The sequence below is a fragment of the Nomascus leucogenys genome, chromosome 5, assembly GCF_006542625.1.
Source record: "Nomascus leucogenys isolate Asia chromosome 5, Asia_NLE_v1, whole genome shotgun sequence".
In the NCBI taxonomy this organism is placed as follows: Eukaryota; Metazoa; Chordata; class Mammalia; order Primates; family Hylobatidae; genus Nomascus; species Nomascus leucogenys.
In genome coordinates, this window is record NC_044385.1 from 6,310,754 (window position 1) to 6,324,040 (window position 13,287).

At 37.8% G+C, this 13,287-nt stretch overlaps 1 protein-coding gene across 2 annotated transcripts in view; it reads right to left on the reverse strand.

The window, feature by feature from the left end:
• Positions 1-5,201: 5,201 nt before the first annotated feature.
• The window catches only part of EXO1 (exonuclease 1), a 40,588-nt gene continuing 32,502 nt past the window's right edge, over positions 5,202-13,287 (reverse strand). For both annotated transcript variants that reach the window (XM_030812609.1, XM_030812608.1), the window contains 2 exons: positions 9,933-10,126; positions 5,202-5,676 (listed from right to left, as the gene is read on the reverse strand). In XM_030812609.1, coding sequence (XP_030668469.1) covers positions 5,541-5,676; positions 9,933-10,126 — 330 coding nt within the window. In that variant the 3' untranslated portion in view covers positions 5,202-5,540. The remainder of the gene's footprint in view (positions 5,677-9,932; positions 10,127-13,287) is intronic.

The window sequence follows — 13,287 nt, forward strand, 5'->3', positions numbered from 1 at the left end:
GTCATGTTATAGATAGCTCTATCCCTAGACTTCTCTAGCCTGAGATGATCAAGGAATGAATAAAGGGTGATGATGGGTCCTCTATGACCAGTTAAAAAACAAAGACTTGGGACTTTATTTCTGCCTAGGATGGAGGAAGCCGGAAAAAAGATTCATTCTCACATTAATAACAAGAAAAACTGGATAATCTACAAAATCATAACTTTCCTTTAAATCATTAGAGAGCTGGGCTGGGTGCGGTGGCCTGTAATCCCAACACTTTGGGAGTCTGAGGTGGGCAGATCACTTGAGGTCAGGAGTTTGAGACCAGCCTGGCCAACATGGTGAAACCGTCTCTACTAAAAATACAAAAATTAGCCAGGCATGGTGGCAGGTGCCTGTAATCCCAGCTACGTGGGAGCCTGAGGCAGAAGAATAGTTTGAACCTGGGAGTCAGAGGTTGCAGTGAGCCAAGATCATGCCACCACACTCTAGCTCGGGTGACAGAGTGAGACTTCATCTCAAAAAAAAAAAAAAAATCATTAGAGGGCTAAGATTGCAGGGCAAAAGTAGCCTGAACTCTAAGGATAGATGAGAGGGCCCAAGGACAGCCACAATGCTAGCACTGGCTTATCTGGGACACAGCATGGAAGGATGATGGGGCCTCTGTATAACAGAGTAAGAATTCAACTAAAGTTTTTGGTTTGCTTGTTTTTGTTTTGTTTGGTGTTTTTGTTTTGTTTTGTTTTGACAAGGTCTCATTCTGTCACCGGGGCTGGAGTTGAGTGATGTAATCACGGCTTACTGCAGCCTTGACCTCCTGGGCTCATGCGATCCTCCCATCTGAGCCTCCCGAGCCTGAATTTTGCTAGTTGTACACTCATGCTTCAGTTCAACACGTTCCGCCTCCCCTGGATCTCCTGCAATGTAGCAGGCAGCTGAACCCAGAAGCATAATCAGACTCATTTCTAATCTCTGTGGCAAAACTATAGGTGATATTAAGTCTTTTCATTAGCAGGCACAAAATATCTGGTTTTCTTTTTTTCTGAGACAGAGTCTTGCTCTGTCATCCAGGGTGGAGTGCAGTGGCACAATCACAGCTCACTGCAGCCTCAATCTGTTGGGCTTAAGTGATCCTCCCATCTCAGCCACGGGGGTGGCTGGGAATACAGGCACATGTCACGGCATCTAGCTAATTAAAACAATTTTTTTTTTTTTTTTTGTAGAGATGAGATCTCTGTATGCTACCCAGGCTGGTCTCAAACTCCTGAGCTCAAGCAATCCTCCCGCCTTGACCTCACAAAGTGGTAGGATCAGAGGTGTGAGCCACCATGCCTGGCCTTTTTGTGATGTTATAGCAATTGATGCACAAAATCCAAATTTATTGATCCACTGGGTATTGAAAAATGATATGATCTTAATTATTAGAACACTAGAAAGAGATATTTCCTTCATCTGCCATTTAGTTACCCAGTTGTACTGTTCATAGAGGAACCACAGGAAAAATGCGTTTTTGCTTCATTTTCAAGTTTTCAAGACAATGAATACTCCATCATCCTCCAAGGTGACCAATTATTCTTAATGTTTATGATGGGTTTTAATAAATTGCAATTATCTTCTTTGAAGACCAAAGTTTCCCACATTTGCACAGTGGGGGCCCCTTTAAGCTGGCTCTTGAATCTTTTGGAAATTACCTAGCAGCCTTTGTTAACCTCTATTTTTGTTTTGCTTTGTTTGAGACGGATCTTCGCTCTTGTTGCCCAGGCTGGAGTGCAGTGGCAGGATCTCGGCTCACTGAAACCTCTGCCTCCCGGTTTCAAGTAAGTCTCCTGCTTCAGCCTCCCTAGTAGCTGGGATTACAGGCATGCGCCACCACGCCTGGCTAATTTCGTATTTTTAGTAGAGATGGGGTTTCACCATGTTGTCCAGGCTGGTCTCGAACTCCTGACCTCAGGTGATCCACCCACCTTGGCCTCCCAAAGTCCTGGGATTACAGCCATGAGACACTGCACCCAGCCCCTCTATTTGTTGTGAAAAGATGTCCTAGGCTTATCTTTTACATTTCCTGCCAGATATTTTCCCTAAATCCTCATTTTAATGAAGAAAACAAAAAGGTACTTTGAAACCACAAGCTGATGTGTTAAACATCCTGATAGTTATGAATTTGTATTGAACATACTGGCACAAACTCATAAATGTGTATATTCACACATATCTACATGTATTCATATACATTCATGAGTTTATACCACTATGTCCAATTCAAATTCATAGCCATAGGATTTTTTTTTTTTCAAAAAAATTACATGTTCTGTATTCTCTATCTCCTTTTTCGCACATTAAAATCCCTGGTTCTAGGCTGGGTGCAGTGGCTTATGCCTGCAATCCCAGCACTCTGGGAGGCCGAGGTGGGTGGATCACCTGAGGTTAAGAGACCAGCCTGGCCAACATGTTGAAACCCCATCTCTACTAAAAATACAAAAATGAAGCTGGGCATGGTGGCACACACCTGTAATCCCACCTCCTCGGGAAGCTGAAGCAGAATTGCTTGAACCTGGGAGGTGGAGGTTGCAGTGAGCTGAGATTGTGACACGGTGAGACTCCATCTTGAAAAAAAAAAAAGGACCCTGATTCTCAAGAAAACAGGATTTCAAATATCCTATAAATAGTAATTATTCTATTCCACAGTCTACACACAGTCCCAAAATATCAGACTACCACTAGCTAAACCAAATGTTTTTGCATATGCTTTTACATACTATGCTTTTACATACTATGCTTTAACTCTGTTTTAATTGTATAAGCAACACATGCTTAATACTCACCACCAGTCTGTCACTATTTCTCTAGTCATTTTGGTTATCTGGAGCTCATTTTCTGATGTTCCTGATAGAGTTTAAGGGAACATTTCCCATTTCCCAAATTTTTCTATGTTGGATAAGTTTGTGCCAGCCTTTTATACTTACAACTTTATTAGATATGAAAACCTCAGCTCACATTTTTCTTTAGGTAGCTCGAAAATGGTCACTCCATTTTCTTCAGGCATAAAGTATAATTGTGAAGAAAGTCTGATCATCATCTTACATTTCACCTGGTTTTGCCTAGCCAAAAAGTTTTCTTTCTTTAACGTATTATATTATTTATGTCCTGGTGTTAGCTGCTGCTTAGGTACCAGAGTTCACTTTTAAAATATTGTTTTATATATTTAAATAAAACACTTTCTAAGATTATAGGGTTTTGTTGTTGTTTCAAATTCCTATTATCTGTATGTTGGGCCTTCTTTGTCATTTTCTAATTAAACAAAAATTGGGTTTTTTTAATTCCTTTTTATTTTTACCTCTTTTTAAAGGGATTATCCATAGTGTTTATATTGCATCTCTGGTATGCTTTTATTTCCAATGTTTTCCTGAGTTTATCTTATTTCTGATTCTTGTAATTCTAAAGTTGTCATATTTTATGTCATTTTTCTAATATCTTTTAGCACATTTTAAATGAACTAGTTTTGCTCTGCTCTGTAGACCAATCTTTCTGATAAATCTTCATTGCCCAGAAATCTTATCTCTGCTCTTTCATTTCATTAAAATAACTTTGTATGAGATTCATCTAAAAACTTTCCTTAGTTTCTTTTTAAGTAAAATTCCATTTCCTAAACTTTGAGAAGGAAGCATGATTCATGGGAACTTCTCTAAGTTTCTTTCTAAGTGTTCAAAACCAGTATTCTGCTGAGAGATTTTGGTTGACTATTCCCTATTCTACTTGTATTTGGGCCTTCTCTTTATCTTCTCTTCTTCAATCTGGCTTCACCCCAGCAGTTTCTCTTCTGTGGGGAACCCTGTCCTGGAAGAGAACCTTGGTGAACTCAGCGTTATCAGTTCTAATACTTCCTAGGGGCTAGCTTGCTTCAGTCCTCCAGACCTTAATACAAGCCTCTTGGACTCACCCACCTTTGAAATGGGCAGACTCTCCCCCTTGAGTGCTGCTTTCAACCTGGCCTGCTGTTTCAGTGATGACCATGAGGTTCTGTTCTCAGGCCATTAGATGCCGTTTCCTCACTCTACTTCACCTGAATTGATGCCAGTGCCAGCTTGTGATCTTGTGGCTATCTTCACCCACTTACGTTGCTCATGGATTTTTATTTTGCTATCCAGTTGCTATTATATGGTGATTTGGAGATTGAAAACTATGGCACTGCTGCCATCTGCCCCTTCTCCCACACTACTTCTAAAGATTTCCAAAACCAATCTTATTTCCAGCCTTATTCTGCACCTCTGGCTTTAGAGGAATCTGCATGTCTCCATTTGTCAAGCTTATCAGATTTTTACCTCTTCTAGTCTTCTGCTACTGACAATTATCATTTCTTTGTGAAATCACTTACCACTCATCCATCAGTTTCCTTGCCTGATGTCTCTTCTTCCATTCCGTTAACGCTTGTGGATTTGTCTTATTCCTTTTCTGTCGTTTAAGCAGCATTTTTAGTGAGTGAAGAGATAAATATTTGTAGACAACATTTGACTCACATTCCTAATTTGTTTTATAACAGGAAACATGCATGGAGAATTCAAATCTGCTTTTGTTCTTTGGATTAGGTCTTTTCCAGATTGGGCCTTTTTGGGTTTTAGTTTTTATTTTGTAATAGCTTTAGTTAGCTTTTATTCCATTCTGATCTCATTTTCCTAGAGTCCTCTACCAAGTCTCACTCAAAAATATAAATAATCTGGCTCTCTTTCCTTTATCCTCTATATCACAAACACTTTTATAATTCCTTTTAATTCCTGTCACTTCAGATCCTCACTTGTGCAACTGGTTCTCTTTCCAGGTATCCACCCATTTCTTTGCAGAGTGTACGTGTCACGGACCTTGCAGCTTTAGTATCTTATGTAGTGTTTAAGGGACTAGTTTTAAATATATGTTAAGAAAGCTTTAGCCTACACTTCAAAATATATATATTAAAACTGAGGCTATTTTGAAGTTTAAAAATATTAATGATATAAGAAGTACTTCCTTTCATATGAGGCTGAAAATTTTCCTTCAGTGTCAACCTATAATCCAACCAAACCCTTCAGGGATAAGAGAGCACTGTCTCATTTGTGTAATGATCTTTAACCCTTCCAACTACCCCTCCCATCTCAACAACTTTATTTTCAATTCAATCCCGAAGGACAGATGGGAAAGGCAAGTGGAAAACTTTAAAGCCTGGAGAAACACAGTGACTTCCTCTAGGATTGTAGTTTCTCCATTTACTATCTTTCTACTTGACAACGTTACAGAAATATTTAGAGTAGACTTTTATAAACTCCAGGGGATTTTCCCAATTAACACTAAAACCTCCAAAAACCTGTCAGAAATGCACTTATTCTTCTATTTAGCTTCTTATAAAAATATAAAAAGCTGAGCAAAAAAACCACAACCCAATTATAAAGTTGATATACAAAATGTATTCTATTTTTAAAATGGCACAGAATCAGAAAAAATTCTTCATGCTGATAAGTGCCTCACTCCCAAACAGGGACTTCAAATTGATCAGATTCTCTTGCAGGCAAAAGCTTCGCAGCAGTCTGCATTTACTGGAATATTGCTCTTTGAACACGGCCACATTCAGGTTTGTTAAATATATCCTCTTCCGCTTCTGGAGTTAGTTGGATGTTATCTCTGACTGGGGACAGGGGTTTCTTACAAGAAGGAAGCTTTTCGGAATCTCTGCAAAATACAAAAAAATAAATTTGGTATTTTTAAGGTACTGATTATTAGAGAAGAAATATTCTACCTGGACAAAATAGAGGGATATGAAGAGGATAAGACCCTTTACTGTATGATCTCTTTCGATTCATTATATAACACAATCAGGTTCTCCTGTGAGCACTCCCAATACATGCTGAGTCTCACTTCTTAGTGCCTCTTCTTGCTTTTTTTGTTTGTTTGTTTGTTTTTGAGACAGAGTCTCGCTCTGTCGCCCAGGATGGAGTGCAGTGGCGCAATCTCGGCTCACTGCAAGCTCCGCCTCCTGGGTTCACGCCATTCTCCTGCCTCAGCCTCTCCGAGTAGCTGGGACTACAGGCACCCGCCACCATGCCCAGCTAATTTTTTTGTATTTTTAGTAGAGACGGGGTTTCATCGTGGTCTCGATCTCCTGACCTCATGATCCGCCCGCCTCGGCCTCCCAAAGTGCTGGGATTACAAGCGTGAGCCACCGCGCCTGGCCTCTTCTTGCTTTCAAAATCACCATTCAGTATAGGTGCTGGGCCACCACTAGATATATTAGCTAAGGCAGGATGATTCCAATACTTTAATTCTTTTCTCCTTAGTGCCCTTCTCAAGTCTGGTTAAGAACTAATAACTGAAGCAGGAACAAATGGTTAAGCCCTGGTTAAATCCTATCTTTTTTTTTTTTCTTTTTTGAGACAGTCTCGCTCTGTCGCCCAGGCTGGAGTGCAGTGGCACGATCTTGGCTCACTGCAACCTCCACCTCCCGGGTTCAAGCGATTATCTTGCCTCAGCCCGAGTAGGTGGAACTACAGGCATGCACCACCACCCCTGGCTAATTTTTATATTTTTACTACAGATAGGGTTTCACCGTGCTGGCCAGGCTGGTCTCAAACTCCTGACCTCATGATCTGCCTGCCTCAGCCTCCCAAAGTGCTGGGATTACAGGCATGAGCCACCGTGCCCGGCCTAAGCCCTATCTTTTATTCCCCTCTCAGTTGTTTTTTCTTTTTTCTTTTCTGGAAGGAAGCTATCTATAAAAATTAATCCTGTTATGAAGATATTACAGGTAATTCTATCTCCTGTCAACAAAAATTAAATACCAGTACATCTTTTTTTCTCAAAGGTATTTAAGAATACTGTTGCACCCTTAATTTATCTCTAGCAACAGTTTTCAAAGCATGTTCCACAACCCCTGGAGAGTCCCAAGATCCTTTCAACGGTTTCCAAGACCAAAACTATTCTTACAATATTCACTTTGTTCATCCTTTCCACTGTGCTGACACTTGCACGGATGTTGCTAAAGCAGAACGGAGTGAAACTGCTGACAACTCAGTGTGAATCAAGACAGTGGCATCACACCATATGAGTCATACCAGGACTATTTGTATTCTCCACCTCTGCGCACTTGCAGTTAAAAAAAAGTCTCAAAAATGTTCTTGATGGAAGCAGTAAAAATCACTAATTTTATTAAATCTCAACCCTTTGGTATACTTAAAAATTTTTTTTAAATTTTTTTGAGACAAGGTCTCGTTCTGTTGCACTCTGGCTGGAGTGCAGTGCCGCAATCTCAGTTCACTGCAACCTCCACCTCCTGGGCTCAAGCACTTCTGCCACTTCAGCCTCCTGAGAAGCTGGGACTATAGGCACATGCCACCACGCTCAGCTAATTCTTTGGTATAGTTTTTAATATTCTGTGACAAAATGGAAAGCACAAACAAAACACTTCTATTGTGTGTGGAAGTATGATAGTTTATCTCAAGTAAAAGCATGTGTGACACTAAGGTCATTCAGGACTTCTCTAAAATTTGGAACAGAAAGGGGCCAGGCCTGGTGGCTCATGTCTGCAATCCCAGAACTTTGGGAGGCTGAAGCAGGTGGATCACTTGAGGTCAGGAGTTCAAAACCAGCCTGGCCAACACAGCGAAACCCGATCTCTACAAAAAACACAAAAATTAGTAGGGCATGGTGGCAGGCGCCTGTGATCCCAGCTACTTAGGAGGCTGAGACAGGTGAATCACTTGAACCCAGGAGGCGGAGGCTGCAGTGAGCTGAGACTGTGCCACTGCACTCCAGCCTGGGTGACAAAGAGAGACTCTGTCTCAAAATAAATAAATAAATAAAGAAACAAACAAATAAAATGAACAAAGAGAGCCTGTTACTTTAAAGAAAAACAACTAAGAGTATCTGTTGCTAATGATAAAATTCAAGCTTTCAAATGAAAATTAAAATTTTGGAAAACGTATCTGCCACACAACAGTTTTCCAATATTAAAGGCTTTGTTGATTGTGACTTTTTTCTTATATTGTATAACAAAATATATCAATATTTAGAAGTACATCTCAATGAACCAATATTTTCCAAATGACCAACTCATGATGTTACATGTAAAAGATGCATTAAAAGTACACCAGTGTAGGCCAGGCAAAGTGGCTCATACCTGAAATAAAACATTAAATAATTAACTGGGGGTGGTGGCACATGCCTGTAGTCCCAGCTACTCAGGAGGCTGAGGCAGGAGGACTGCTTGAGCTCAGGAGATTGAGGGTACAGTGAGCCACGATTGTGCCATTCCAGCCTAGGCAACAGAAAAAAGGTACACCAGTGGACTGTAATATAACACAGAGTACAAAAAGGCAGTTGATATGGTTTCATATTCTACACTATAACTGACCTAAGGAAACTACAAGTTGTTGTATTTAGACATAACAGCAAAGAAGAAAATTTACCACTATCTAAAAAGGCTATCAAAATATATATTTTCTAACAACAAATATGTCTATTTCCTTCATATACTCAACCAAAACACCAAATCATAACAGATCAAGTGTAGAAGTGGATACAAGAATCCGGCTGAGTTCTATTAAGCCAGACAGTAAAGATTTGCAAACTAGACAGTAAAGATTTGCAAAATAAAATGTAAAGCTATGCCACTTTTCTCAACTTTTGGGGGGATTTGGAAAATATAGCTATTTATTTTTTAAATGTACTATCTACATTCATGTAATAGGCTTATCGTTATTTTAAAACAGGTATTTTTAAATGTCTATTTCAATCCCTATGATGGTTAAGTGTTGACAAATATAACCTACATAAACCAAAGTGTTTTGGGGCCTTTAATAATTTTTAAGAGTATAAAGCATTCCTGAAAAGAAAAAGTTTGAAAACTGCTGTCATATGGTTTAATCCTAGACTTTACACAATGTAAAATAAGAAACGATTGTCCAGCACTTACTTACAAAGTGTTTCCTGCTCATACCACCTCATCTATGACAATACTTCTACTAGGTAACTTTTAATCCTATCATTCCATATAATTAAAAAAAAACTTTTATTAAACTTAGCACATTTCTTTTATTGAGAACGAGAAAATAGCTATAAGATAATGCTACTCTGTGGCTAATTTTGTGGTCTAACAGAAGGAAGTATTATGGTGAACAAAACTTTAACTATATAGAGGATGAATTCTTTTAAAACAGTGCTGGCCGCATACACTGCAAATCTGGCAAATTCATCATATAAACTCAATGAGTCTCCCCATTTTAGATGTGATAAATTAGAGAAGTACGATATAGCACTGTACTTCTACCCCTTCTTTAAAATTTTATTCTCGGCTGGGCGTGGTGGCTCACACCTATAATCCCAGCACTTTGGGAGGCCAAGGCGGGCGGATCACCTGAGGTTGGGAGTTCGAGACCAGCCTGACCAACATGGAGAAACCCTGTGTCTACTAAAAATACAAAATTAGCCAGGCGTGGTGGTTCATGCCTGTAATCCCAGCTACTCAGGAGGCTAAGGCAGGAGAATTGCTTGAACCCGGGAGACGGAGGTTGCAGTGAGCAGAGATTGCACCATTGCATTCCAGCCTGGGTAACAAGAGTGAAACTCTGTCTCAAAAAAAAAAAAAAAAAAACAAAAAAGACAAATAAAATTTTATTCTCTTTACAATCCTGAGATAAGAAAAGGAAGGCAAGAGACTTAAGGCCTAGGAAAGTAATTTGCTTAACATCAGAGAGACCCCAAAACCAGACTGAAAACTGGTTTTTAGTTTGCCATCTTTTTATGAAAAGAAGGTATAGAAATTGAAATTACGTATAAAGAGTTAGCTAAAGGGAAAAGAGAAAAATAATTATTTTACGGTGAGAGAAACAAAAACTGACTCATACAAAACTAGGAAGAGTTGGGAGAAAGGGATGGAAATTACAGAAAATAACAGTTTATCTTGTTGCAGAATAAGAAACAAGGCAACTCACTTTTTAAATCCAAAGTTTTTCCAGAGCTCATTGAGTTTGATTTGTAATCCCGGCGTGTTCTCGGCATTATGATGCTTTCTTTTCTGGATGCTTGCTGGCTTCTTGCTCAGCCCACTGGCTCTGGCAGGTCCTAGAGGTTTGATCTTGGTTGTAGAAAGAGAGTCTGCAGAACTGGACTTATACAGCCCAGGAACCTGAAGATTAAACACCCATTTTAAGACCATTCTGTTAAAGCAACTAACTTTAATTTCAAGCTATTCTTTATTCTTTATTTATTTATTCATTCATTCATTCATTTATTTATTTATTTTTTGAGATGGAGTCTCGCTCTGTTGCCCAGTCTGGAGTGCAGTGGCACGTTCATTCGTTTGTTTGTTTGTTTATTTATTTATTTATTTTTTGAGATGCAGTCTCGCTCTGTCATCCAGTCTGGAATGCAGTGGTGCAATCTCGGCTCACTGCAACCTCCACCTCCCGGGTTGACGCCATTCTCCTGCCTCAGTCTCCCGAGTAGCTGGGACTACAGGCGCCCACCACCACGCCCGATTAATTTTTTATATTTTTAGTAGAGATGGGGTTTCACCCTGTTAGCCAGGATGATTTTGATCTCCTGACTTTGTGATCCACCCACCTCGGCCTCCCAAAGTGCTGGGATTACAGGCATGAGCCACCGTGCCCGGCCAAACTATTCTTTATACATAAGAACAAAATAACCCATAAGCAATGGTAAAAATGTGCTATTTATAAACGTCTATTACAGAAGTCATCATAAATTATTTTAACAGGTAATATGTAAACCTGGCATAAAATTTAAAAGTTCTCTTTTTTGTAAAGGAACAAAGAGCAAAATAAATCTCTCTCACTGCCTCCCTTTCCAGAGGCAATTGCTGCTCCCAGCTTCCTGTGCATCCACTGACTTATGCGCATGTACGCGCACGCACGCACATACACACACACACACACACACTGGCAGCATAGTACACACTGTTGTGCACTTCATTTTTCTCACTTAATGTATCTTGATTCCTCTTAATGATGTAACTTAGAGATTTTTTTCAGTTCACAGCAAATAGAATTTTATTTTGAATAGGATGCCTGTTCTTGCATTGTATACATATGCCATAACTTACTTAAACAAACCTCTATTGACATTTAGGCTGTTTCTACTAAGGGTTGATTTTTTACCCTGTGGACAGAATGGAGACAATGAAGTTTTCTTATTGTTTCTTAGGATAGTAAGAATGAGGTATATTAAAAAAGGTTTACAATATGAATCTGGCAGTGTGTGTATGAAGAATGAAAAAGTTAAAACAAAAAAAAGGTTCACACAGTAAAGATGAAATCCTTAAATATGTGTTGTGATGGGGAAAAAGTGAGGGAGAAAAAAGAAGACAAAGAAATAAATGTTAGAATTTGGAGAGATATCGATGTTTGGTTGTTTTTCTCTAACTGCTGTAGAAAGATCAAACTGACAGTTATCAAGAAAAAGGACAACCTTAGGATTTTGAAATTAAGTGGCAGATAATATAATTTTATTTAATAGATAAAACAAAAAACGTTCTGAGAAGAAATAGAGGTAAAAGACACGAGTCTGATTTTAGGTATTAAAGATGGGTATCAGGGAGAGCTCACCTGGAGGGTCACCAAAACAGAAGTGGTAGTTAAATCCCTGACAGTGCAAACCTCTGAGAATAATAATATGATGGTTTACTATCTAGACATAACTCCTTTAGGAAAAGTACTTTCTACATCTCCAGTTCTATCCATCAGTGTAAATAATTCTGCATGTACCTTTCCAAACTTCTTAATATGATGCCACAAACATGCAAATGTGTACATGAATGTTTTAAAGTATTTAAACAAAAACATCACTATACATATTGTTAATAACATATTTTTCCTTTTCACTAATAATGAATGTCTTTTCAAGTTAGTAGATGATTGCAAAAGCCTTCTTGCTCAAAAATTTAAAAAATAATCTCATATTTACATATTTTATATTTGTATCTTTAATGTATTGGAATTTGCTGTGGACTGAATGTTGTGTCCCCTCCACATTCATGTTGAAGTCCTAACCCCTTAACTCTTAATGTGATGGTGGGATTTTTGAGAGGTGATTAGATCATGAGAGTGGAGCCCTCACGAATGAGACTAGTGCCCTTATAAGAAGAGGTACAAAAGAGATATTCTCTCCCTCTACCATGTAAGGACACAGTGAGAAGGCATCTGTCTGCAAACCAGGAAGTGGGCTCTCACTCAGACCTTGGACTTCCCAGCCTCTAGAACTGTGAGAAATAAATATTTATCATTTAAGCAAATCCAGTTTCTGGTATTCTGTTATAGCAACCCATATTGACTACGGTAGAATTTACATTTATATTGTGTGAGACTACATCTTCTTTCAAATGGATAGGCAGGGCCATTTATTAAAATTTTGAAAAGTTTTTATGCTACTAGAAACATAATATATGCTCATGGTAGAAAAACACAAGAAAAAGAACAAAAAAAAGTTCACCTATATTTCTACCAGAAAGAGGTAAAACTAATGATTATTTAATAACTCACTCCCATATTGTTATTTAGATTACTTCCAATTTTTCACTATTATAACCAATGCAGTATTAAGTATTCTTGTATTTAAATTCTCAATGTTTCCTTACGCTAAAGTTCTAGAATGCACTTACTGGTTTAAATTATTTGAACTCTTTCAAATTTTTTTCTAGAAATGGCAGACCAATACTTACTTTTTAAAATATGTGATTATCTCACTATACGCTCATAAAAAATGAGTATAATTAAAAACATTTTTTTGAAATATGAAGAGGCAAGAAACTATTATTTCAATTTGCACTATTTGATTATTAATGAGGTTAAACATGGTTAAACAAATGAGGCTAAACATATATTAATATATAAACATATATATGTATATATAAATATATAAACATATATTTATATATACATATATGTATATATATTACTATATAAACATATATAAATATGTTTATGTATGTTATAAAAAATATATATGTATATTAATATATAAATATATAAACATATATATGTATATATAGTATATAAACATATATATTAATATATAAACCTATATATTAATATATAAACATATATTAATCAACCATTGGTACTTTTCCTTTTGTGACCTGTTTATGACCTTTATCCATCTTTTGTTAGGATTAAGTTTTTATACTGATGAATAAGAACACTTAACACATAAAATATGCTTTAATTTGTGCTTAATATATAAAATATGCTTTACTATGTAGTAACACAAATATTTATACATTTTGATTTAACAAACCTAGCTTATTATGGGTACACAGTTTCTAGAAGGCCT